General features: G+C 45.9%; 1 protein-coding gene across 4 annotated transcripts in view; it reads right to left on the reverse strand.

The window, feature by feature from the left end:
- Positions 1 to 23,350, reverse strand: part of CFAP61 (cilia and flagella associated protein 61) — a 177,596-nt gene that overhangs the window by 51,607 nt on the left and 102,639 nt on the right. For all 4 annotated transcript variants that reach the window (XM_077310336.1, XM_077310337.1, XM_077310338.1 and 1 more), the window contains 3 exons: positions 20,964 to 21,132; positions 20,559 to 20,733; positions 4,643 to 4,935 (listed from right to left, as the gene is read on the reverse strand). In XM_077310336.1, the coding sequence (XP_077166451.1) occupies positions 4,643 to 4,935; positions 20,559 to 20,733; positions 20,964 to 21,132 (637 nt within the window). The remainder of the gene's footprint in view (positions 1 to 4,642; positions 4,936 to 20,558; positions 20,734 to 20,963; positions 21,133 to 23,350) is intronic.

The raw sequence follows: 23,350 nt of genomic DNA on the forward strand, positions 1-23,350 counted from the left end.
CAACTAAAAGAAGCACTTTCCTATAGAATCGCTGAGGGTCGGACAAGACTGGACAGATATCATCATCACATCTTCTTTTTTATTCCTCTTTTTCTTTTTTAAATTTGACTGTTCAAAATGAACAGATCAAAATGAATAGATTTTAAAAATTTCTAACTCACCTAATCAAGAAAGGTTTTGGGATGACTGGCAATCATTTCCATATAGAATAGAATTTATTTACTATAGTATTTAGCCATATGAAAATTGTCCACATGACAATGATATCAGGGAATAAAATCTAGCTGTAGTCTAAATCACCATGAAGCTGCATGCCAGGCAGAGGAAAGGACAACTTTTATCCAACCACAGTAAAGCTAACACAAACCATCTTTGTAGACAAACTGGAGCATGTCCAGACGAGGGCAACAAAGATGGTGAGGGGTTTGGAGACCAAGACATATGAAGAAAGGTTGGGGGAGCTTGGTCTGTTTAGCCTGGAGAGGAGACAACTGAGAGGGGATTTGATAACCATCAAGTATTTAAAAGAAGAGTTGAATTTCCAAGAGTTTTAAGAAGAGGTTGAATTTCTTGATTTGTGATTTTTGTAATCAGCTGTTCTAGGCCTCCCTTTTGTTTCTGACAGAGCAGTATTATCAGCATACCCAAAATTATTTGTATTCCTCCTCCAATCTCAATTCCGATGTTTGATTCTTCAAGTTCGATCTCTCTGATAATAATTTCAGCATACAAGTTAAATCATAGAATCATAGAATCAAAGAGTTGGAAGGGGCCATACAGGCCATCTAGTCCAACCCCCTGCTCAACGCAGGATCAGCCCTAAGCATCCTAAAGCAGGAAGGGGGAAAGAATACAGCCTTGACAAACTCCTTTCTTTATTCTGAACCAATCATTCTCACCAGGTGGTGTACGTAAAGTGGCTTCTTGGATTCTACTTGGAGGAGCTGGGAGAAGGAGAAGTATTATCTCAGGAGCTGACTGCTAGCTCCGCCCTCTGCTGAGTAGGCCTTTGTGCTATAAAAGGCTCTTGCTTGTCAGAGGAGGACTTGGAGGAGCTGGGAGAAGAAGGAAGTATTATCTCAGGAGCCAACTGCCTTTGGCGCTCGCAATACTAACAAAACCCAAAGGACTCTTGGGTTCAGGATCAAACCAGAATACTCTGTAAGGAGCCAAGGGCAAGAGCTAAATGACTCTTGGTTGTTGGCTCTTCGCAGAAGGATCAAGCCGAAGGGTTCAGTGAAGTGTTGGACTGTTTGTGGAGCATTACAGATGAATCAAAGTGGCCTGAAGACTGAAGGAGCTTGCATAGTGACATGTACCATCTGCGGAATGTTTGTCTTCTTACCTCGGGTGGACAATTTTTACAAATGCAGCAAGTGTAAATTAGTGGCTCTGCTGGAGAAGGTCCAGGGACCCCACAAAGCTCAGGAAACATTTCACAGGCCCCCACAGGTGAGAGTTGTAGGTCTGCTCCCAAGGGTACAAAGAAATGGGTACTGGTAATTGGGGATTCCTGCTGCAAGGCGTAGAGTGTTTTAGACCAGACTGGTTGTCTTGAGAGATCTGCTGCCTACTTGGTGCACGTATCAAGGATGTCACAGAACGGCTGGACGGGCTCATCAAGCCCACAGATCATTACGCCTTCCTTCTCATCCATGTAGGAACAAATAATACTACACAGCAGTATTAAGAAAGACTTTGTGGATCTGGGGGAGAAGGTAAAGGACCTGGGAGTGCAGGTTGTATTCTTATCAGTCCTTCCTGTAAGTGGCCATGGCTTAGGAAGAGAGAAAAATCATGCACATAAATGACTGGCTTCATCACTGGTGTCATCGGGAAAGGTTTAGATTTCTGGATCATGTTCTACGGTGTCAATATGAGGGGTCACTATCAGGAAATGGTGTCCACCTCACAAGGGACAGAAAAAGTATTTTTGGGAGAACCCTTGCACACCTGGTGAAGAGGGCTTTAAACCAATGGTCCCCAACCTTTTTATCACTGGGGACCAGTCAACGCTTGACAATTTTAGTGAGGCCCGGAGGGGGGGTAGTCTTTTGCTGAGGGACGTTGTCGCCGCCTGAGCCCCTGCTCCGCTTCCTTTCCCGCCGGCACCCCTGACTTCCCGCCACCCACTGGGGGGCGCTGCCAGCAGCAGCTGCGCAGTGCCACACTGAGGGGGAGCCACAGCAATGGCGGCCGCCAGAGAGCACCAACGGTGAGCCGGCGGCAGAGTGGCAGGGAGGAGAATGAGGAGGAGCCGCGGCCCGGTACCGACTGATCCACAGACCGGTCCTGGTCCCGGTCCCGGTCCCCAGACCAGGGGTTGGGGACCACTGCTTTAAACTAAACACAAAGGGGGAGCAAGACGTAAATTCAGAACTTGGTGTGCTGGCAAGAACTGAAGATGAGAAGGTTGCGAATCTACAAGGAATGTTACATAAGCAGGGAAATACTAGCTTACAAGGAAGTTCAGAAACCAAAACCATGAGGCACACAAAAGGTAGTCCTAATAGAGGAAGGGGGCTATGACCTAATAGGAATCACAGAAACTTGGTGGGATAATACTCACAATTGGAATACTAGAATCGAGGAGTACATGAAAGTTCAGTTGAGTGTTTTTGGGTAAATATAAAAGGAGTAGGAAATGAGAGTGGTATTATTGTTGGGGTCTGCTATAGACCACCAAGCCAGTCAGAGGACTTTAATGAGATACTGCTAGATCAAATTACACAATTTTGAAAAAGAGGGGTCATGGGTGACTTCAATTACCCAGATATCTGTTGGAGGACCAACTCTGCTAAAATACAAACTCTATTAAAGTCTTAACTTGTCTTGCTGACAGCTTCATTCCCCAGAAAGTAGAGAGGGGAACCAGGGGGTCTGCTATTTTAGACTTGATTCTCATCAATAGGGAAGAACTGGTAGATGAGGTGGAAGTAGTGGGCACACTTGGTAGTAGTGACCATGTGATTTTGGTATTTTCTATTGTGGGAAAGAGAAAACCTTTACGTAGTAGGACGTATAGACTGGATTTCAGGAAAGCCGATTTTAACAGACTTAAAGGTATGTTGGGTAGAGTCCTGTGGTCAGAAAGACTTAAAGAGATAGGAGTCCAAGAGGGCTGGGAGTTTCTTAAAAGCCAAATAATGAAGGCTCAATTACAAACAATTCCCTTGAGAAGGAAAGATAGAAGGAGCCTAACGACGCCAAGGTGGCTCCATAAACAGCTGTCAAATGATTTGAGGAATAAAAAAGAGTAATTTAAGAAATGGAAGGAAGGCCTTAGTACCAACGATGAATATAAACAAATAACCAATAATTATAGGGAAAATGTTAGAAAAGCTAAAGCTTAATATGAGCTTAGGTTAGCAAGAAGTGTTAAACATAGCAAAAAAGGCTTATAACTAACTCAAGTAAGAAAAAGAGTAGGGACATGGTAGGACCACTGCGAGGACAAGAAAGTGAAATTATAACAGATGATGAAGAGAGGGCTGAACTGCTTAACTCTTATTTCTCCTCAGTCTTCTCTTGTGAGGAGAATAGTGCTTGATGTGACAAAAATGTAACACAACAGGGGAGATGGGAATGGTGGCCTAGGATCACTGTTGGGGCAGTGCATAAACATCTAGTTTCTTAAATGAAACGAAGTCTTCTGGGCCACATGAATTGCATCCAAGGGTACTAAAAGAATTTGCAGATGTAATCTTTGAACCTCTGTCCATTATTTTTGACCCTTCTTGGAGAACAGGTGAGATACCAGATGATTGCAGGCGGGCAAATGTTGTCCCCATCTTCAAGAAAGGGAAAAAGGAGGATCAGGGTAACTACTGACCTGTCAGCTTGACATCTGTAGGTGGTAAAATTTTGGAACAAATTATCAAACACTCGCTCCTTGAGCAGCTGGAACTGGGAGCTGTGATTTCTAAGACTCAGCATGGGTTTCGAAAAAACAAACCATGTCAGACCAACCTTATCTCGACATGCGTTTTTGGGGCAGGGGGAGTCCTGGAGGTAACTCCATGGCTCCCCCACCCAGAGAATGCCTGCCAATCCTTGCAGAGGCCACGGCAGGCTGGATGTGGGGGGAACAGAGATGCCAGTGCCTGTTGTATTTAAATATACAATGGGCTTTAAAGCTCATAAATAAATAATCTTCCAAATACAGTGTCCTGGGCACAATCCAATGGGAAATTGCCTTATATGATTCTAACTCATTTTTGGTCAGACATATACTGAAGAATTTCCCACCAAATTGCACCCTGTATTCCTTTATGTATGAGAGCCAGTTTGGTGTAGTGGTTAGGAGTGCGGACTTCTAATCTGGCATGCCAGGTTCGATTCTGCGCTCCCCCACATGCAGCCAGCTGGGTGACCTTGGGCTCGCCACGGCACTGATAAAACTGTTCTGACTGGGCAGTGATATCAGGGCTCTCTCAGCCTCACCCACCCCACAGGGTGTCTGTTGTGGGGAGAGGAATGGGAAGGCGATTGTAAGCCGCTTTGAGCCTCCTTCGGGTAGGGAAAAGCGGCATATAAGAACCAACTCTTCTTCTTCTTTCAGCACCACGGTTTTTCCCATCAGATACTGCTGATCTTTGCTCAAGCAGTGGATAGATTCAGCACACTGAAGGCATATACTTACAGAGCACTGCAGTCTGAAGGGCTTTGTTTTAGTAGTGAAAGATGCATACATAATGGGATCTGGATGGTTGCCATCATTCCACTGAGCCAGCAGACAGTCATAATGCACAGATACTTCAAGTTGGCGCAATGCTTTATCCAGTGCTTTTTCTATCGCATTGTTATTAATAGAAGTAATATTCGACTGCAGTGGTGGATGCACAAGGTGTATTCGGCTGCCACTAATTCCTAATGATACAAGGGCTTCTATGGTGGTGTAAACATCAATTTTATTCCCATAGACAATAACATTCCCTGGGAAGGGGAGGGAAAGAGAGGGAAAAAATTATTTAAGACACATAAAACCCTTATTAGCGTCGCTCTGATGCTATGAAGCAAACAATGTTACCTAGCAACAGTCGCTAAGATAATTGAGTGAAGAATCCACAGACCACATCCCAGAAAGTAGCAGGCACTTAACACAGAAGTAGGACATTTATTATGCCCCAGAATTTGAAGCCCTTTGGATTGAGAACCTCTAGAACAAACTCTTTTATCATGTCCCCCCTCCCACCTTTGAGTCTCCCATCTCTTTTGTCTGGTTAGAGCACTTTCAAATACAAAGGAAAGAACCTGGAGAAGAGAGGGAAGAAAATGGAAGCAGGGGGAGTAACATAGCTACGAAAACTTATTGACAGAGACTCTAATAATTTGAAAAGCAAGAAGAAACCTGTGTCCCTTCTCTCTCCTCCCACCATGTCTCTTCCATTCTCGCCCCCTACCCACCCAAGATACAGGAGCATCCAAAGAAGAAAAGGGAGGACAACTAGGAACTTAGGATCCCCTGCAGGAGAACCCCAAGAAGAATAGGACATTAGCATGGAAGTAAAGCTTCTTGCACATTTATTTTTTTAGGTGAACCACTAAAAATGTAAAGTATGAATGGGATAGATACGTGTCAGGCAGGTGGAATGAATGGGGAGCTTGTCAAGGAAAGAACTGGCTAAATGCTCCATGTCAAGTGGTACACTGAGGACTGCATCTACATCATGGGGGGGGAAGTACACCCCTGAAATGGCAGCTGCAGCCAGTGTGATAGAATGGCAGGAATGGCCCTGTATGATACTGCTGTTGCTACCGCAGAGGAATTTTTATTTTCTCTGTTGCCCCCACACAAAAGTGCAGACAAGATGACATAGTTGTCATGCTCCATATGGACCAGAACCCTCCTTCCCTCTCATGTTCCACTCCCCTACTGGGTCATGCTGCAGAGCTACAATGCAAGTCTGCAAGGAAAGAAGCCCTTTGAAGCATCCATCCGCCCTGGGTCATTTTGAAGACACCCAAAAGGTAGTAACATCATTGGGCTTTCAAAGGGGGTAACTCTGCTTAGGACTTCACTGACTTAAGTGGTCACCAGTACAGTGGTATGTTTTCTCATTATGGGAAAGAGCATGCAGGATCCTCAAGCTTGCTTGCTTATTTGTTTATATATACCACCCATTCCTGAAAAAGCAGACTCAGGGCAGTTCATAACCATTTAAAAATCATCACATCATTAAAACACAATAAAATCCAATAAAACATAATAAAATCCCAATAATGTGCCAACTGCCACAATCCAGCTGGCCAATTTGTTCATCACATTGATATGACAAGAGGAGAGGAGGGAGGTTCACAACCCTGGCCTTAAGCATAGGCCTGGCGGAAGAGTGCCCGTTTATAGTCCGTGTGGAACTTTGACAGCTCTGTCAGGGGCAGATCTCCATTGGCAGCTCATTCTACCAGGCAGGAGCCAAAGCTGAAAAGGCCCTGGCTCTGGTCGAGGCCATCCAGACCTCTCTGGGGCCAGGGACCACCAGCCCGTTAGTAGCTGTAACTTCTGTAACTCACTAGACTTCTGTAACTCACTCTATGAGTGCCTGCCCTTATCTCTGACCTGGAAATCGCAACTGGTCCAAAACGTGGTTGCTGGGGTCCTCACAAGGTCATCCTGTGCTGAGGCAGCTGCACTGGTTACCGGTTAGCTTCCAGATTAGGCTTAATGTTTTAGTTCTTACCTTTAAGGCCATCCATGGCCTGGGCCCGTCTTATCTGAGGGACTGTTCATCTACTTATGCTCCCCACAGAGCTCTCCACTCTCCGCTCTGTGTTTGAATCTGTCTCCGGGAGGTGTGCCTGGCCTGGGCCAGGGCTTTTTCAGTCCTGGCCCCAACCTGGTGGAATGAGCTCCTGGAAGACCTGAGGGCCCTGACAGAGTATCACAGTTCCGAAGGGCCTGAAAGACACTGGCTCTTCTGCCAGGCATTCAGTTGGGGCCAGGCCATGAAGATCGGGTCCCTCCCTGCACAGGCCTTTTGTGCCGGACATCTGGGCAGGGGTATCCCCTTGGGGTAGTGGCTGGGGCAGTGGTAGTGGCTGCTGCCAGGTATGGATGGGGGGGGAGATGTAAAGGGGATCTCGCTGCTAGTATTATATTGTATTTTATTGCATTCCGTTTTATAACTGCATGTAAACCACCATGAGGCAGACTCTGGAATGGCGGTTAATAAAAACGTATATAAATAAATAATTGCTGAGCATAATGCTCTTCAGGGAACATACTGGGTCCCTCAGACATACAGGATCCAGATCACATAAGGCCTTATTGGTTAATACCAACATCTTGAATCTGATCTGGAACTCTACTGGCAACCAGTGCAGCTGTTGGAAGGCAGATCCAATACGAGCCCCCTGTGGGGATCTGAGCAGCCACATTTTGCACCAGCTGCAATTTCTGGATTAGGTCCAAGGGTAGAGTTAATCCAGTCCCGAGGTCACCATTGCATGGATCACTGTGGCTAGATCTTCCAGGGTCAAGTAGTAGCTTCACCGGGTGCAGATGGACGTAGGACCCAATGAATAACTTGGGACTTGCTTAGGCCATGAGCAGGCTTATTTAGGACTGCTCTTTTAGCTTCATTGTTTTCAGCGGAAGACGTACAAACATCTGCATCTTTTGTTTAAGGTAGCTGTTTGAAGAATAATTACAAAATTAAAAATATATGCCACCCAACTACTCAGGATTATACCAAAATATTCTTATTTATTTATTCCAAACTGAGCCTTCGGGGAGGGAAGTATATACATGTGAAAAATAAATAAATAAATAAATAATAAACCAATAAACGTTAACTATTGTATAGTTCTAGTACAAACTCTTGTTCCATTTTCAAGCAATATTTGGCATGTGTCCTGAAAATAGCAACGGAAACACTTTCATAGAATCATATAGAGTCGGAAGGGACCTCATGGGTCATCTAGTCCAACCCCCTGCACTATGCAGGACACTCACATCCTAATCGCTCATCTACTGTAACCTGTCACCCCTTTGCCTTCACAGAGTCAGCCTCTCCATCAGATGGCTATCCAGCCTCTGTTTAAAAATCTCCAAAGATGGAGAACCTACCACCTCCTGAGGAAGCCTGTTCCACTGAGAAACCGCCCTGTCAGGAACTTCTTTCAGATGTTTCTTTTGAATTAATTTCATCCCATTGGTTCTGGTCCGTCCCTCTGGGGCATGAGAGAACAACTCTGCTCCGTCCTCTATATGGCACCCTGTTAAATACTTGAAGATGATTATCAGATCCCTCTCAGTTGTCTCCTCTCCAGGTTAAACAGACCAAGCTCCCCCAACCTTTCCTCATACGTCTTGGTCTCCAAACCCCTCACCATCTTTGTTGCCCTCCAGTTTGTCTACATCCCTCTTCAACTGGGGTGTCCAAAACTGAACACAGTATTTCAAGTGAGGCCGAACCAGAGCAGAGTAAAGCGGTACCATCACCTCCCATGATCTGGACACGATACTCCATTTGATACAGCCCAAAATCCCATTTGCCTTTTTAGCCACTGAGTCACACTGCTGACTCATGTTCAATGTATGGTCTACTAAGACTTCTAGATCCTTTTCACACGTACTACTATAAAGACAAGCCTCCCCCATTCTATATTGGTGTTTTTTGTTTTATCCTACCTAAATGCAGAACTTTAGATTTGTCCCTATTGAACTGCATTTTACTCAGTAAAATGGGGAGCTAAGAAAGCACTAAATGACTTTGTCCTAATCCTGACTCTCATTCTAGGCACTTTTATAACATTAAAACCGTGTTGAAGGCTGCCAAGAGACCAAGCAGTATAATTAATGTTCAGTATCAATTACTAGTGCTCCAGACAACGAGACAGAATTGGCAGTTGCACTATGAAACAGAAGAGGAATGCAAAGCTCATCTGCTACAGATCTTAGCAAGCTACCAAGCCACAGAAGAAGCCAGTAGGCCCAGCTCAGGCAATATCAACCTCAGCATGCCACAAACATGGATTGCAGAACATCTCACACCATGACTTAAGCTACTGAGCCAAAGAGTAACTGCAGAGCGGGGGACAGAAGGACAGGGATTCTTTCCCAGAGGGTTTTCAAGGCGAGAGATCAACAGGGGTGTTTTGCTATTGTCTGCTTCCGCGCAGTAACACCGGACTTCCTCAGTGGTCTCCCAGCCAACCTTGTTCGGCTTCCAAGATCTGACCAGACTGGACCGGCCTGGACAAAAACCTCAGACTAATGGCAATAATGCTCTTTCCGCGACCTCGGGAAATGATGTTTTCAGTTTATAAGTATTGCTATGTATGCCCACCATTACAAAATCAGCTGCATCAATCCGACATATGCCTTGTAATTCCCAAATACACTTTTAATGCATGAAGATATATCTGTGCGAAGCATAACATTAGCCTGAGAGGTAACAGGCACCATAAATAAAACCCATTATAGTGGATTTATCATTTAATATTAGACACTCATGTCCCACTGCTGAGATTCCTCATTCATTTCCTCCAATTGGGAATAGGAAACCTTCATGACCTCAGCATGACCTGAATTCTTAGCCTTGCCAAAATCACATTAAACAGAAAGAACATCTGAGGGGAGTGCAGTAGCTGTGTCATGTTATTTATGCTCTGCAATTTCAAAGCTACTACAGCATTCCAACCAGCATGTTTTTTAAAGGGCAATAAGTTGCACTGGAGTAAATAGGAAAATAATGACCTGTTTGGGGCTGTCAAAGTGGCTCTGCTCTTTCCACCCACTTGCATCTCAGCTTCTTAGCTTTACGATCGCTAAAAGCTTACAGGCTACAATTGGCTGTACTGTCCCTTTCTGCCTGGGAGGCGTAGCGCAAGTGGAGGAGCACCGGACAGCAGCTTGTGTTATGATCTGTTTCTGCTGACAGAACAGCCAGATTAGCCCAAGCTCATCAGGGTTTAGGACAGGGGTAGTCAAACTGCGGCCCTCCAGATGTCCATGGACTACAATTCCCACGAGCCCCTGCCAGCATTTGCCATATCAACAGGGGCATCACATCAAAATCACAAGATGTCATAGTCTCATTGTATACGGCACTGGTCAGACCACACCTGGAGTACTGTGTGCACTTCTGGAGGCCTCAATTCAAGAAGGACGTAGATAAAATTGAAAGGGTACAAAGGAGAGTGACGAAGATGACCTGGGGCCAAGGGACCAAGCCCTATGAAGATAGGTTGAGGTACTTGGGAATGTTCAGCCAGGAGAAAAGGAGGTTGAGAGGGGACATGATAGCCCTCTTTAAGTATTTGAAAGGTTGTCACTTGGAGGAGGGCAGGATGCTGTTTCTGCTGGCTGCAGAGGAGAGGACACGCAGTAATGGGTTTAAACTTCAAGTACAACGACATAGGCTAGATATCAGGGAAAAAATGTTCAGCAGTGGAATAGGCTGCCTACGGAGGTGGTGAGCTCCCCCTCACTGGCAGTCTTCAAGCAAAGGTTCGATACACACTTTTCTTGGATGCTTTAGGATGCTTAGGGATGATCCTGCGTTGAGCAGGGGGTTGGACTAGATGGCCTCTATGGCCCCTTCCAACTCTACGATTCTATGATTCTATGATTCTAGGTACCTCCTCCATTGCCTTCTTAGCCAAGAAGTCAAGGATATGGGAATCCAACTCTGGAAATGTATTAACATGTCCCTGTGAACCAAGACAGCAGAGTGGGAACTAACAAAACTCCAAACGATAACCATGGGAAACTATGCATAAGACCCAAGAGTCCCGGGTGATAACAGACCAAACTACGACAAAACAAACCAAGCAGTTGTCAAAATCCACTTGATGCGTAGGTTGGGAAGTTAATTGTCAGAGTCTATTCTGGCTCTATTGTTGTTGCGGGGGCTGATCCCTTTGATGATATTGCTGCCCCTTTGAACATGGAGATGGACACTTCTGGTATTGCTGAAATGGATGGGAAGTATACTGTTGAGGAGGTGGGCGCGGATACAGACGGAAATATGGTGTGTTGAATCCTTGTTGTTGTTACTTGAAATGGGGCTGAAACATAGGAGACGGAGGGAAGGAGCTCAGGGAATGGCCTGTCTGATGACTCTTCTTTAAGGAAGAAAGGAATTTGTTGGTGGTAGTGGTGAACAGTCAGTCCTTCTCAAAGGGGAGGTCCTCCACCTTTACTCTGGTCTCCAGTGGCAGAGATGTGCTCCTCAGCCATGAATGGTGCCGGAGAGTGATGGGCACAGCCATGGTTCAAGCCATGACTTCCATGGAGTGTTTCCCCGCACTGATGGCCTGCTTGGACATATGCAGAGCCTCAGTCTGAATAAGGTGTTGACCTGGGCGCTGCTTCAGCTGCAACAGTAGAGGTAGTAGGGGGATGGATGGACATAAAGTTGGAGGAATCCTGCTTGACCCTAAAGTCCAGCTTCTTAGGAGCAGGCATTGCTGAGGCTGGCTTCCTCCAAATCGGGACCATGATGTCTTTGAATCCCTCAAGGATTGGTAATGTGATAGAAGTTGGGGTCTCTAATTAGAGTCGGCTAAGCACCTTGTCCTTTAGGCAGGTATTCAAGGAGGAGATGTCCAAGCTGCTCAGAATGGAGCCGGTAGTCTTTGGATGGAGACGAGGGAAAGGGATCCCTGACAGCATCATCCGGGGAGGGATCGGAAGCTGTGCAGGGCGATGGAGGAGGGTGAGCAGATTCACCCTCCTCCATTTCCACCTCCAAATGTGAAGATGAGGTTTGTTGAAACTGAAAGTCTCCTGTGGTTCCTCCAGGAATGATGATCCCACTGCCCCGCATAGGGAAGGATCATATGAGGCTCAGGCGGCAGAATGCCACATAGAATCATAGAATCATAGACTTGGAAGGGGCCATACAGGCCATCTAGTCCAACCCCCTGCTCAACGCAGGATCAGCCCAAAGCATCCTAAAGCATCCAAGAAAAGTGTGTATCCAACCTTTGCTTGAAGACTGCCAGTGAGGGGGAGCTCACCGCCTCCTTAGGCAGCCTATTCCACTGCTGAACTACTCTGACTGTGAAAAACCTTTTCCTGATATCTAGTTTATATCGTTGTACTTGAAGTTTAAACCCATTACTGCGTGTCCTCTCCTCTGCAGCCAGCAGAAACAGCATCCTGCCGTCCTCCAAGTGACAACCTTTCAAATACTTAAAGAGGGCTATCATGTCCCCTCTCAACCTCCTTTTCTCTAGGCTGAACATTCCCAAGTCCCTCAACCTATCTTCATAGGGCTTGGTCCCTTGGCCCCAGATCATCCTCGTCGCTCTCCTCTGTACCCTTTCAATTTTATCGACTTCCTTCTTGAAGTGAGGCCTCCAGAACTGCACACAGTACTCCAGGTGTGGTCTGACCAGTGCCGTATACAATGGGACTATGACATCTTGTGATTTTGATGTGATGCCTCTGTTGATACAGCCCAAAATGGCATTTGCCTTTTTTACCGCTGCATCACACTGCCTGCTCATGTTTAGTTTACAATCCACAAGTACCCCAAGGTCTCGTTCACACACAGTGCTACCTAGAAGCGTATCCCCCATCCAGTAGGCATGCTTTTCATTTTTCTGACCCAGATGCAGAACTTTACACTTATCTTTATTAAATTGCATCTTGTTCTCATTTGCCCATTTTTCCATTGTGTTCAGATCTTGTTGAACTCTGTCTCTATCTTCCGGAGTATTTGCCAGTCCTCCCAATTTGGTGTCATCTGCAAACTTGATGAGTAGTCCCTCCACCCCCTCATCTAGATCATTAATAAATATGTTAAAAAGTACCGGGCCGAGCACCGAGCCCTGAGGTACCCCGCTACTCACCTCTCTCCAGTCTGATGAAACACCATTGAAAACAACTCTTTGAGTGCGGTTCTCTAACCAATTCCCTATCCACCTAACTATCTGAAAATCCAGATTGCAGTCCTTCAACTTATCCATCAGAACATCATGGGGAACCTTGTCAAAAGCTTTACTAAAATCCAAGTAAATGACATCAACCAAATTTCCCCGATCCAGCAAACCTGTTACTTGGTCAAAAAAGGAAACCAGGTTGGTCTGGCAGGACCTGTTGGAGACAAATCCATGCTGACTTCCTTGGATCACCAAAGTGTCCTCCAGATGTTTGCTGATCGCTCCTTTTAATATCTGCTCCATTATCTTCCCCACAACAGAGGTCAGACTCACTGGTCTGTAGTTTCCCAGGTCATCCTTCCTCCCTTTTTTGAAGATCGGAATAACGTTTGCTCTCTTCCAGTCCTCCGGGACATCTCCAGTCCTTAAAGAGGTCCCGAAGATGATGGACAAGGGCTGTGCAAGTTCTCTGGAAAGTTCTTTGAGCACTCTCGGGTGCATTTCATCCGGCCCAGAGGATTTGAACTCATCCAGTGCAGCTAAATGCCTCTCCACAACCTCTCTATCCATGTTAACCTGCCACCCAGACACTAAGCCTTTGGCTACTGCCATCTCTAGATGTGCCTAAACCCTTTGAACTGTGGGAAAAAACAGATGTAAAATAGGCACTAAGCCTTTCTGCTTTCTCTGCATCTTCCGTTAGAGTTTGTCCATCTGCACCCAACAGTGGGCCTGTTGCCTCCTTTACTTTACGTTTGTTCCTCACATAACTGAAAAATCCTTTCTTGTTACAATGGGCTTCCCTGACCAATCTTAGCTCACTCTCAGCTTTGGCCTTTCATAGAATCATAGAGTTGGAAGGTACCTCATGGGTCATCTAGTGCAACCCCCTGCACTATGCAGGACACTCACAACCCTATTGCTCATCCCATGTAACCTGCCACCCCCTTAAGTTTTCACAGAATCAGCCTCTCCGCCAGAAGTCTATCCAGCCTCTGTTTAAAAATTTCCAAAGATGGAGAACCCACCTCCTCCCGAGGAAGCCTGTCTGAGAAACCACTCTGATTGTCAGGAACTTCTTCCTGATATTTAGACGGAATTTCTTTTGAATTAATTTCATCCCATTCGTTCTGGTCCGTCCCTCCAGGGCAAGAGAGAACACCTCTGCTCCCTTGTTGATATGACAGCCTTTTAAATATTTGAAGATGGTTATCAAATCCCCTCTCAGTCGTCTCCTCTCCATGCTAAACAGACCAAGCTCCCCCAACCTTCCTTCATACGTCTTGGTCTCCAAACCCCTCACCATCTTTGTTGCCCTCCTCTGGACATGCTCCAGTTTGTCTACATCCCTCTTCAACTGTGGTGCCCAAAACTGAACACAGTACTCCAAGTGAGGCCGCACCAGAGCAGAGTAAAGCGGTACCATCACCTCCCGTGATCTGGGCATGATACTCCGTTTGATACAGCCCTAAATCCCATTTGCCTTTTTAGCCACCGAGTCACACTGTTGAAACATGTTCAATGTATGGCCTACTAAGACTCCTAGATCCTTTTCACACTTGCTACTGCCAAGACAAGTCTCCCCCATCCAATATTGGTGTGTTTGGTTTTTCTTACCTAAATGCAGAACTTTACATTTGTCCCTATTGAACTTCATTTTATTCCGTTTAGCCCACTTTTCGAGCCTATCAAGATCATCCTGATTCTGTCTTTGGTTATGTTTGCTACCCCTCCCAGTGTTTGCTACCTGTCTTAAAACTGGTTTCCATTCTTGCTTCTTTTTAATAGAGAAATGAGATGGTGGTTTCCGTCCCATACTGGACTTAAAAGATCTTAATAAATGTTTGTTTATTTTATGCTTTCATATGGTTTTCTTACCCACTGTGATTGAATTTCACTTGGAGATTGGTTTGCAGTCCTTGATCTCAAGGATGCCTATTTTCACATATTGATTCACCCTCGGGATAGGCGATTACTACGCTTTCATCTAGGATCCCAGATTTTCAGTATGCTGTGCTACCTTTTGTCTTGGCCACGGCCTCACGGGTGTTCACCAAATTCATGGCGGTGATAGTCTCGCACCTCCACACTCAGAGAATAGTTATTTTCTCTGTTTAGATGATTAGTTAATAGTAGCCCTAATAAGGATAACAAAGCATCTCCCAACACTATCTCTCGGTGAATAATGTCTGTGATCAAGGCGGCTTATTTAACTGCAAAGGTTCCTTGCCCTGTTGGAGTTTGGGCTCATTCCCTCCAGGTGATGAGTTCTTCGGCTGCTTTACATCAGAACATTCCTCTCAAGGAAATCTGTCTGGCAGCTACCTGGACAAGAGAGGAGACTTTCATGAAGCACTATGCCATTGACCTCCAAGACAGGAGGGATTTGGAGTTTGGGAGAGTGGTCCTCCAGTCCTTGTCCTGTTAAGGGCTCACCCCATCTCCTCAGGCATTTAGCTCATGAAGGTCCCAATGTGGGGCTGCATCACAAGACGGATAATGAAAACGGGGTTTCACTTACCTGTAACCACTGTTCATTGATGTCTTGTGTGCAGACACACATTCCCTTTCTCCGTCTCCGCTGTGAGCCTTCTGTCTTGGGAGATCATGGCTTGATTCATTCCAGCCTAGGCTCTTGGTGGCAGTTCAGAACTGAGGGTAAGGGGGCACTCCGCCTCTAGTCACGTGTGCATTCCAGCAGGGAGCCGCACGCATGTGCACTTTGTTGGTTCCCTACAGGAGCTGAGCTAGAAAATACTTTCCTTGGCTGGCCTGCACTTGTGCATTCCCAATGTGTGTCTGTACACAAAACATCAGTGAACAACAGTTACAGTTAAGTGTAACCCCGTTTAGCATTTCCTGGAAACCTGCACCAAAATTACCACTACCAGCAGCAGTGGCCACAAGGACACTGTCAGCATTTAAAAGTGATTTTAAAATGCAACCCACCCCCCAGCACGATCTTTTTCAAGATCCAAAACAAAATTGACTAGATAGGAAGCACAAGATCCAAGAGCAGAGCAGAGTTCGTGGGCAGGCCTTTTCTGCATGCCCATCCCACTGCAACCCAAAAGTGGTTCTTGGGCGTGAGGGTCATAAAAACCAAAGGGCTAAGTAGGAGTCTGCTGTGGGAGTCTGAGCATGGTAGATATGCCCCCTCCAGGGGAAGTGTGCTTCTGTTAGCTGAATCACGGCAACCCCTTCCATGGGTCATTCGAGGCATGAGATGAGCAGAGGCAGTTTGTTATTGCCTTCCTCTACATAACAGTCTCTGTAGGCCCAGTGTGGTGTAGTGGTTAAGCAGTGGACTGTAATCTGGAGAACCAGTTGTGATTCCCTGCTCCTACTCCACATGCAGCCAGCTGGGTGACCTTGGGCTCATCACTATTCTCTCAGAGCTCTCTCAGCCCCACCTACCATGCACAGTGTCTGTTGTGGGGAGAGGAAGGGTAGGCAGTGGTAAGCAGCTGCTTTGACACTCCTTCAAGTACTTCTGAATTTGAATGATTCTGAATTTTATTAGATACAGCCTAATTCCAGCCACTCTTAGATTAAACAAATACAAACAATGCAATACAAATTATTTTTAAAATATTAAGAAAGTTCCTGATCCTCTGTCAGAAAGCAGAAGGGGGAAACCACTACCGAAGGTAGCATTTATTTGGTTTCATATATAATTGTCAGAAAAATGAAAAGCATGAAAAGCATGCCTACTGAATGGGGGATACGCTTCTAGGTAATGAGACCTTGGGGTACTTGTGGGTTGTATGCTAACCATGAGCAGGCAGTGTGATGCAGCGGTAAAAAAGGCAAATGCCATTTTGGGCTGTATCAACAGGGGCATCACATCAAAATCACAAGATGTCATAGTCCCATTGTATACGGCACTGGTCAGACCACACCTGGAGTACTGTGTGCAGTTCTGGAGGCCTCACTTCAAGAAGGACGTAGATAAAATTGAAAGGGTACAGAGGAGACCTACGGAGATGATCTGGGGCCAAGAGACCAAGCCCTATGAAGATAGGTTGAGGGACTTGGGAATGTTCAGCCTGGAGAAAAGGAGGTTAAGAGGGGACATGATAGCCCTCTTTAAGTATTTGAAAGGTTGTCACTTGGAGGAGGGCAAGTTCCTGTTGGTTGCAGAGGAGAGGACACGCAGTAATGGGTTTAAACTTCAAGTACAACGATATAGGCTAGATATCAGGAAAAAAATTTTTCACAGTCAGAGTAGTTCAGCAGTGGAATAGGCTGCCTAAGGAGGTGGTTAGCTCCCCCTCACTGGCAGTCTTCAAGCAAAGGTTGGTTAGTTGATGGCCCATGGTTAGTTGATGGCCCAATCTAGGGAGTGGAGCTTCTCAACTGGGGGACAGGGGGGGGGGGTGGGACTGGAGATGGTTTATGCTGCATTAGAAGAACCGGCAAAGCAGACGGAACCAAAGTGTCCAAAGATTTGCCCACCAAACTGTAGTCAGAGTGACTCGAACGGTCCCTGTGCTTGGTCTTCTTAGACCTCTTAGGATGAGGTTCAGAAGGCTGAACTGCCGAAGCTTGTTCTGTAATGGCCTCCTTAGAAGCAGGAGCCAGGGACGGAGTCTGAGAGATTGGTCTCTTCTCAAGACATGTTGGAACTGAGGCTGGAACCGAGGCTGTCGAATGAGCCAAAGTGGCTCCAGGGTTATGGGTGGGAGCAGAAGTTGGTTTGGATGCCAGTTTAGGAGGTCCTGTAGAGAGGGCCTTTTCCCACAGCACGGCTTTTAGCCTGGAAGCGCAATCTCACCTGGACTTGGGGGTGAACTTTTGGCAAATGGGGCACACGACAACATTGTGTGCCTCCCCCACACACAGAAGGCATCGGTCATGTTCATCCATGTGGGGCATCTTAACCCCACAACAGAAGCATTTCTTGAAAATGGCCTTTGAGTCCATAAGCAAAAACAAGGAGCTTTTAGAGACTTTGACTATACTTTGCAGCAGCAAAAATTAATGAAATTTTCATGAAACTTATGCAAACTCTTTGGTCAAATTCTTGCAAATATATGCCCGTGTATCTATGAGGAATCTATCCTGTACCATTCTGTGGCATCCACTGAAGCCAACTAAAAGTTTCACTGGTGCAGAGCAAGAAACAGTGAGCTACTTTTCCTGAAGGCCTCTAGAATGGAGACTGCATGCCTGGTAGTCTGCTATTCTCTCACACGAAGAATGGTACTAAAAATTTCCCTCCACAGGTTGAGTGCTCTGGCTACCTAATCTCCATACATTAAATACAAACACAACGCCAAGTGCCTGGGGTAGAGGACTACCCATTTTTGCCCAGGAACCCTTCTAGAACGTTCTGTGGACAGCCGGGCTAGTTCTGTCTAGGGACTGGGCTCTTCCATACACAATATCCCCTTCTTGTTCACAGTCATTCCTTAGACATCACACACATATGTGCTGGCATCCAGCAGTCAATCTCAAGCTGATCTGAGGACTGCTGGAGAGATTTGGGTGAGGAGATGCACAATTAATCTGATGTTCAATTGTCATTCCGGTTTCCATTTTAAAACAAACACACTCCCATCTTGGAGAGCCAGCAGAGCTGTCTTTACTATTTAGAATAGTTGTCTGTCACCGAGACAAGAAAAGCTGAGCTCTTCGCCTTCCTAGCTATTGCTCAGTCAGACTGAAGTGTTTTTGAATTGAATTTCCCACCCCCTGGCCAGTCGAACCCAGAGGTGATAATTCAATCTACTGCCTGCTGCCCTCATCAGCATGTGGAGTGAGAAGTCCTATTAGTGTATGCATATCTGATTGGCTTTTCACAAGGCCGGCCTCAGATGTTGATAGATCTACATCACAGGGGGTGGGCAATCTATTCTTCCTCAATTTGACTGTGTGTCATTTATGGACAGGAGGGAGTTCTCCTGATCTTTTTGGCTCTCTTAATCCCTGAGGTCTGTGGGACACATGCTGGGCAGAAGCTGCCTCAGGAAAGATGTGGCCAGTGACATTCTGAAATAGCCAGAAACAAAGGGTTCTCATAACATACCAGATTTGAGCCCAACCGGTAATCACACTGCAGCTGGACAGAGCAGGAAGGCATCTACTTAAGCATCTGTCTTGCTATTTTTGTCTGTTTCTGTAGTCAACTATCTTGGTTGTAATGTGTTTTCTCTAAAAAGGGTATCTGAATGCACTTACATTTTATGAAAGAATCTGTGTAAATAATTTATTATCTATACTCTGCCTTTCTTCCCAAAGGGGAGGGGACCCCTAGGGTTGAGGGCTTTGGCGTGTTTCGGCCATCTCGGCGATTACCGAAGCCCAAGGTGGCCAGCACCGTGGAGAGGAGGGGCAGTGGTGGCTCACCAGCTGGTGCGGTGGCGGTAGCAGACTAGCTGATCACCGAGATGGCCGAACCACGCTGAAGCGCTCAATCATAACCCAAATTGGCTTACCCAAAGAGCCAGTTTGGCGTAGTGGTTAGGAGTGCGGACTTCTAATCTGGCATGCTAGGTTCAATTCTGCTCTCCCCCACATGCAGCCAGCTGGGTGACCTTGGGCTCGCCACGGCTCTGATAAAATTGTTCTGACCGGGCAGTGATATCAGGGCTCTCTGAGCCTCACCCACCTCACAGGGTGTCTGTTGTGGGGAGAGGAATGGGAAGGCGACTGTAAGCCACTTTGAGCCTCCTTCGGGTAGGGGAAAACGGCATATAAAAACCAACTCTTCTTCTTCTTCTTACATCTGTCTTCTCTCCTCAGTTTTATCCTCACAACAATCCTGCAAGATAGGTTAGGCTGACAGTATGCGGCTCACCCTAGGTCATCCAAGGAACTTCCATAGCAGAATAGGGATTCCAAGCTGGGTATCCCAGATTCTAGACCATATATCTGACCACTATACCACACTATATATCAGCTGAGAATGGCCTGTCAGTGTGAGAGAGGGATGGAAGGAGGCACAGCAGGTATACAGGTGAGATTGGGCAAGGGAGGCGGTGAAAACAGGACATGGCTGCAAAGGGAAGAGGGAGATGTAACCAGGAAGATGTGGGGAGGTAGAAAGGCAAGAACGCTGACCAGGGATGAATGCACAGCTGACAGGTGAAGTGCAGCCAAGAAGCCAAGAGAGAGAGGAGCAGAAAGCTGACGGGCAGTCTGCAGCTAGGGAAGGAGCCCATGTGTAACGTTAATCCCTCCTACCTAGATATCTGAAGCTGAATGAGCCCCTGAGCAGGGAAGACTCCAAGACAGCAGAAGGCAGCAGGGGCATACAGGGGAGAGCAGAGGCTTACAGTATGATTCAAGACACACAATATTTTGGGGACAGGAGTATCTCTTAATTGAGCCCAATGGTGTTGCAGTCTGGAAATTTATTTTTCCCAGTGTATTCTAGTGTGGAAATTTTGTCTATAAGCTAAAAAACATATTAAATTATTATCTAATTTGTTAATTAATGATTACAGCCAGACTGTTTTTTGAGCTTATTCATGTCAAAATAATTATAGATAATTAATATCTCCAGCCTTTATTCCAAGTCCAACCCCCCCCTCCAAAAAAATCCCCAAAAGGTCTCCAAAATAGACAAAGAATTGCAAATTAATTCATAAAACAAATCCTGGCATTAATTAGGATGTAATTATATACTAGAAATGGAGACACACTACGCCAAAAATACAACAATCCCTCCCCTCACTTCTCCTGTCTACCCAGTTCAGTAGTTAATACAAATATTTTACCTGGGAAACCAATAAGTTTTTCTTTTACCCACTTCATTGCCTGTAAGCAGTCTTCCTCATCTGAAAGAATGAACAGATTGGAAGGGACTACACCGGTGTATTTCTGGCTAGAATTATGGCAAACCTCTCTGTTGGTGAGCAGTTTTCGGATATCTGCACCAGTGGGACATGGCACCTGCATTAATTAAGATGACCAAAGATTAATAGCAGTAGATCATGAACCTCCATAAACTCCATAAACTGCCTTAAAATTCATGGAGGTTTGTGGCAGCTCTTCAGTTTGCAAACTTTGGTTTGTGAACTATGAACTGGCAAAAATTTGTCAAGAACTTCAGGTTCAGGTGCCAGCTCATGCCAATCCCTAGAAATATACTCCCTTCCCCTCCATTCATAAAGCCATGTCACCTGATATTGCTGACCAGTGCAGAGGATAAGATGATCATATGGCACTTTCCTTTCATTGGAAACTATGATGTGCTTTGCAGATCTGTCTATGCCAGTCATTTTTCCAACCACAACATTAACCCAGGAAAAAAGGGACATCAGTGCATAATCGTCATCATTAAAACAATGGCTGCAAAGAAAGAACAAAAGAAATTTTATAATCTTACAGCAAAGCATTAATTAGACAACATGGTTAAAAGCCTCTAGTGGATTGGGATTCCACCGCAAGGAGAACTAATGGAAGTACACAGTGTGAGGTTTTTTGGTGCAAAATCCCTTAAAAATAAATGTTTTACAACCAACCCTGCTTTGCCTGGGGAACATGCCTCACTTCTGGGGTTTACTGCCCAGTTTGTGAGCCCCCATATTGAGTCAGGCCACACAGGAGGTCTTCATAATTGGCATGCCTGGCTCGTTAGGTGATTTCTGGGATGGAGCAATTATAGTAAGAATTACAGTATTGTTTTAGCTTAAAACTTGTTTTACCTGAATTCGTAGTTGATATGTTTTATACTCTGATGTAAGCCACCCTGAGACCATTTTTGGAGAGGGGAGACCTAAAATTCCCATCCACAAACAAACAAACATACACACATACATAAAATAGTGCAGGTTATGCAGGGTGAGCTCCTTGCATGACCAAATGGAAAGTCTCTTCATGGGGCTCCGGACAGCCAACCTTAGAGCTAGCAATGGCCCTAGAAAGCCACAAAGATGGGTTTCTGCTGCTTCCAGCAGTAGGACCAGCTGCTTGCCTTTGATGACCCCAACAGGCAAGTTGGGGAAGGTGCTGACAGTAATTGGGCTGTCAACTGCATCCACGTCCCCAACCTATACTGTGCCAAAACCTGAGGAACCTGTAATCAATAAAATTGTGGCCTGATTCCTTCCAGCACAATATATCTGTGTAACCCTCCCACCCCCACCCTCCCGCCACAGGCTGGTCCCCCCTCTAGGAACAAGCCCACAGTGAGAGATTATTTTGAACATTGGTCCGCAACCTTTCTAAGGCTGCGGACCGGTGTGTGGGGGAGGGCGATCCGGTGGCCGTGCATGCCGTGCACGGCCACAAATGTGCATGCGTGGCACTTCTGCGTATGCACATGCGCGAAACTGCCACACATGTGCGTTTGTAGCCGCGCATAGCGCAAACGCGCATGCGTGAACCTGCCGCGCATGCGCGTTTGCACCGGCGGCCCTGCTTCCCTCTCCGCTGATGCTTGCGGTCAAGGAAGTTTCTTACTGCAGGGGGGGGCAGGGAAAGGGAGCCGCGGCCCGGTGGCTGGGGACCACTGCTTTAGAACACAATATCTTATAGCCAAGTGTGTTCTGTTAAAAGTAAAATAATTTACTTTGTGCGGGCCACAGGGTAAATTCTTAACCTAAGCTCCTAAAAGTATGCCTGAAGGCTGATTCACATTTGAAGCAGCAAATGTGCTTGATACAGACAGGATCCAGGTTTGCAGAGCGTTTCATGACAGACATGTGGGTGTAGTGGATAAGAGCGGACGTCTCTAATCTAGAGGGCAGGGTTTGATTCCCTGCTCCTTCACAGGCAGCCAGCTGGGTGGCCTTGGGCTAGACACAGTCCTGTGAGAGCTGTTCTCACAGAGAGGTTTGTTGGAATTCTTGTTTCTGCATCCTTGCATCCTTCACACTTACAGACACTGACATGATGCACGATGGAAGAATCCATTTCAGTTAGCTTTGACAGCTGGTAATTGTTCTTGTGTCAAAAAAGGAAACAGTGTAACAGAACCAAAGTGTAACTTGAAAACAAAAAAACCCACAATATCTCTGAAGAAAGTTACTGTTTAACTCAGAAGAAAGTTACTGTTATACATGCAGGTATAATAACAGGACATACATCCATGAAATCCTACACACATAGACAGGACCAGTTCAATAAGTAAACTTCAGTAAGTGCCTTGGAATAATAGAAAAACAGAGTTGGAAGGGACCTCCTGGGTCATTTAGCCTACCCCCCCCGGTAGTTCTGGAGGCCTCACTTCAAGAAGGACATAGATAAAATTGAAAGGGTACAGAGGAGAGCGACGAAGATGATCTGGGGCCAAGGGACCAAGCCCTATGAAGATAGGTTGAGGGACTTGGGAATGTTCAGCCTGGAGAAAAGAAGGTTGAGAGGGGACATGATAGCCCTCTTTAAGTATTTGAAAGGTTGTCACTTGGAGGAGGGCAGGATGCTGTTTCTGTTGGCTGCAGAGGAGAGGACACGCAGTAATGGGTTTAAACTTCAAGTACAACGATATAGGCTAGATATCAGGAAAAAAATTTTCACAGTCAGAGTACTTCAGCAGTGGAATAGGCTGCATAAAGAGGTGTTGAGT

The sequence above is a fragment of the Paroedura picta genome, chromosome 14 (genome assembly GCF_049243985.1).
Source record: "Paroedura picta isolate Pp20150507F chromosome 14, Ppicta_v3.0, whole genome shotgun sequence".
NCBI classification, from domain to species: Eukaryota; Metazoa; Chordata; class Lepidosauria; order Squamata; family Gekkonidae; genus Paroedura; species Paroedura picta.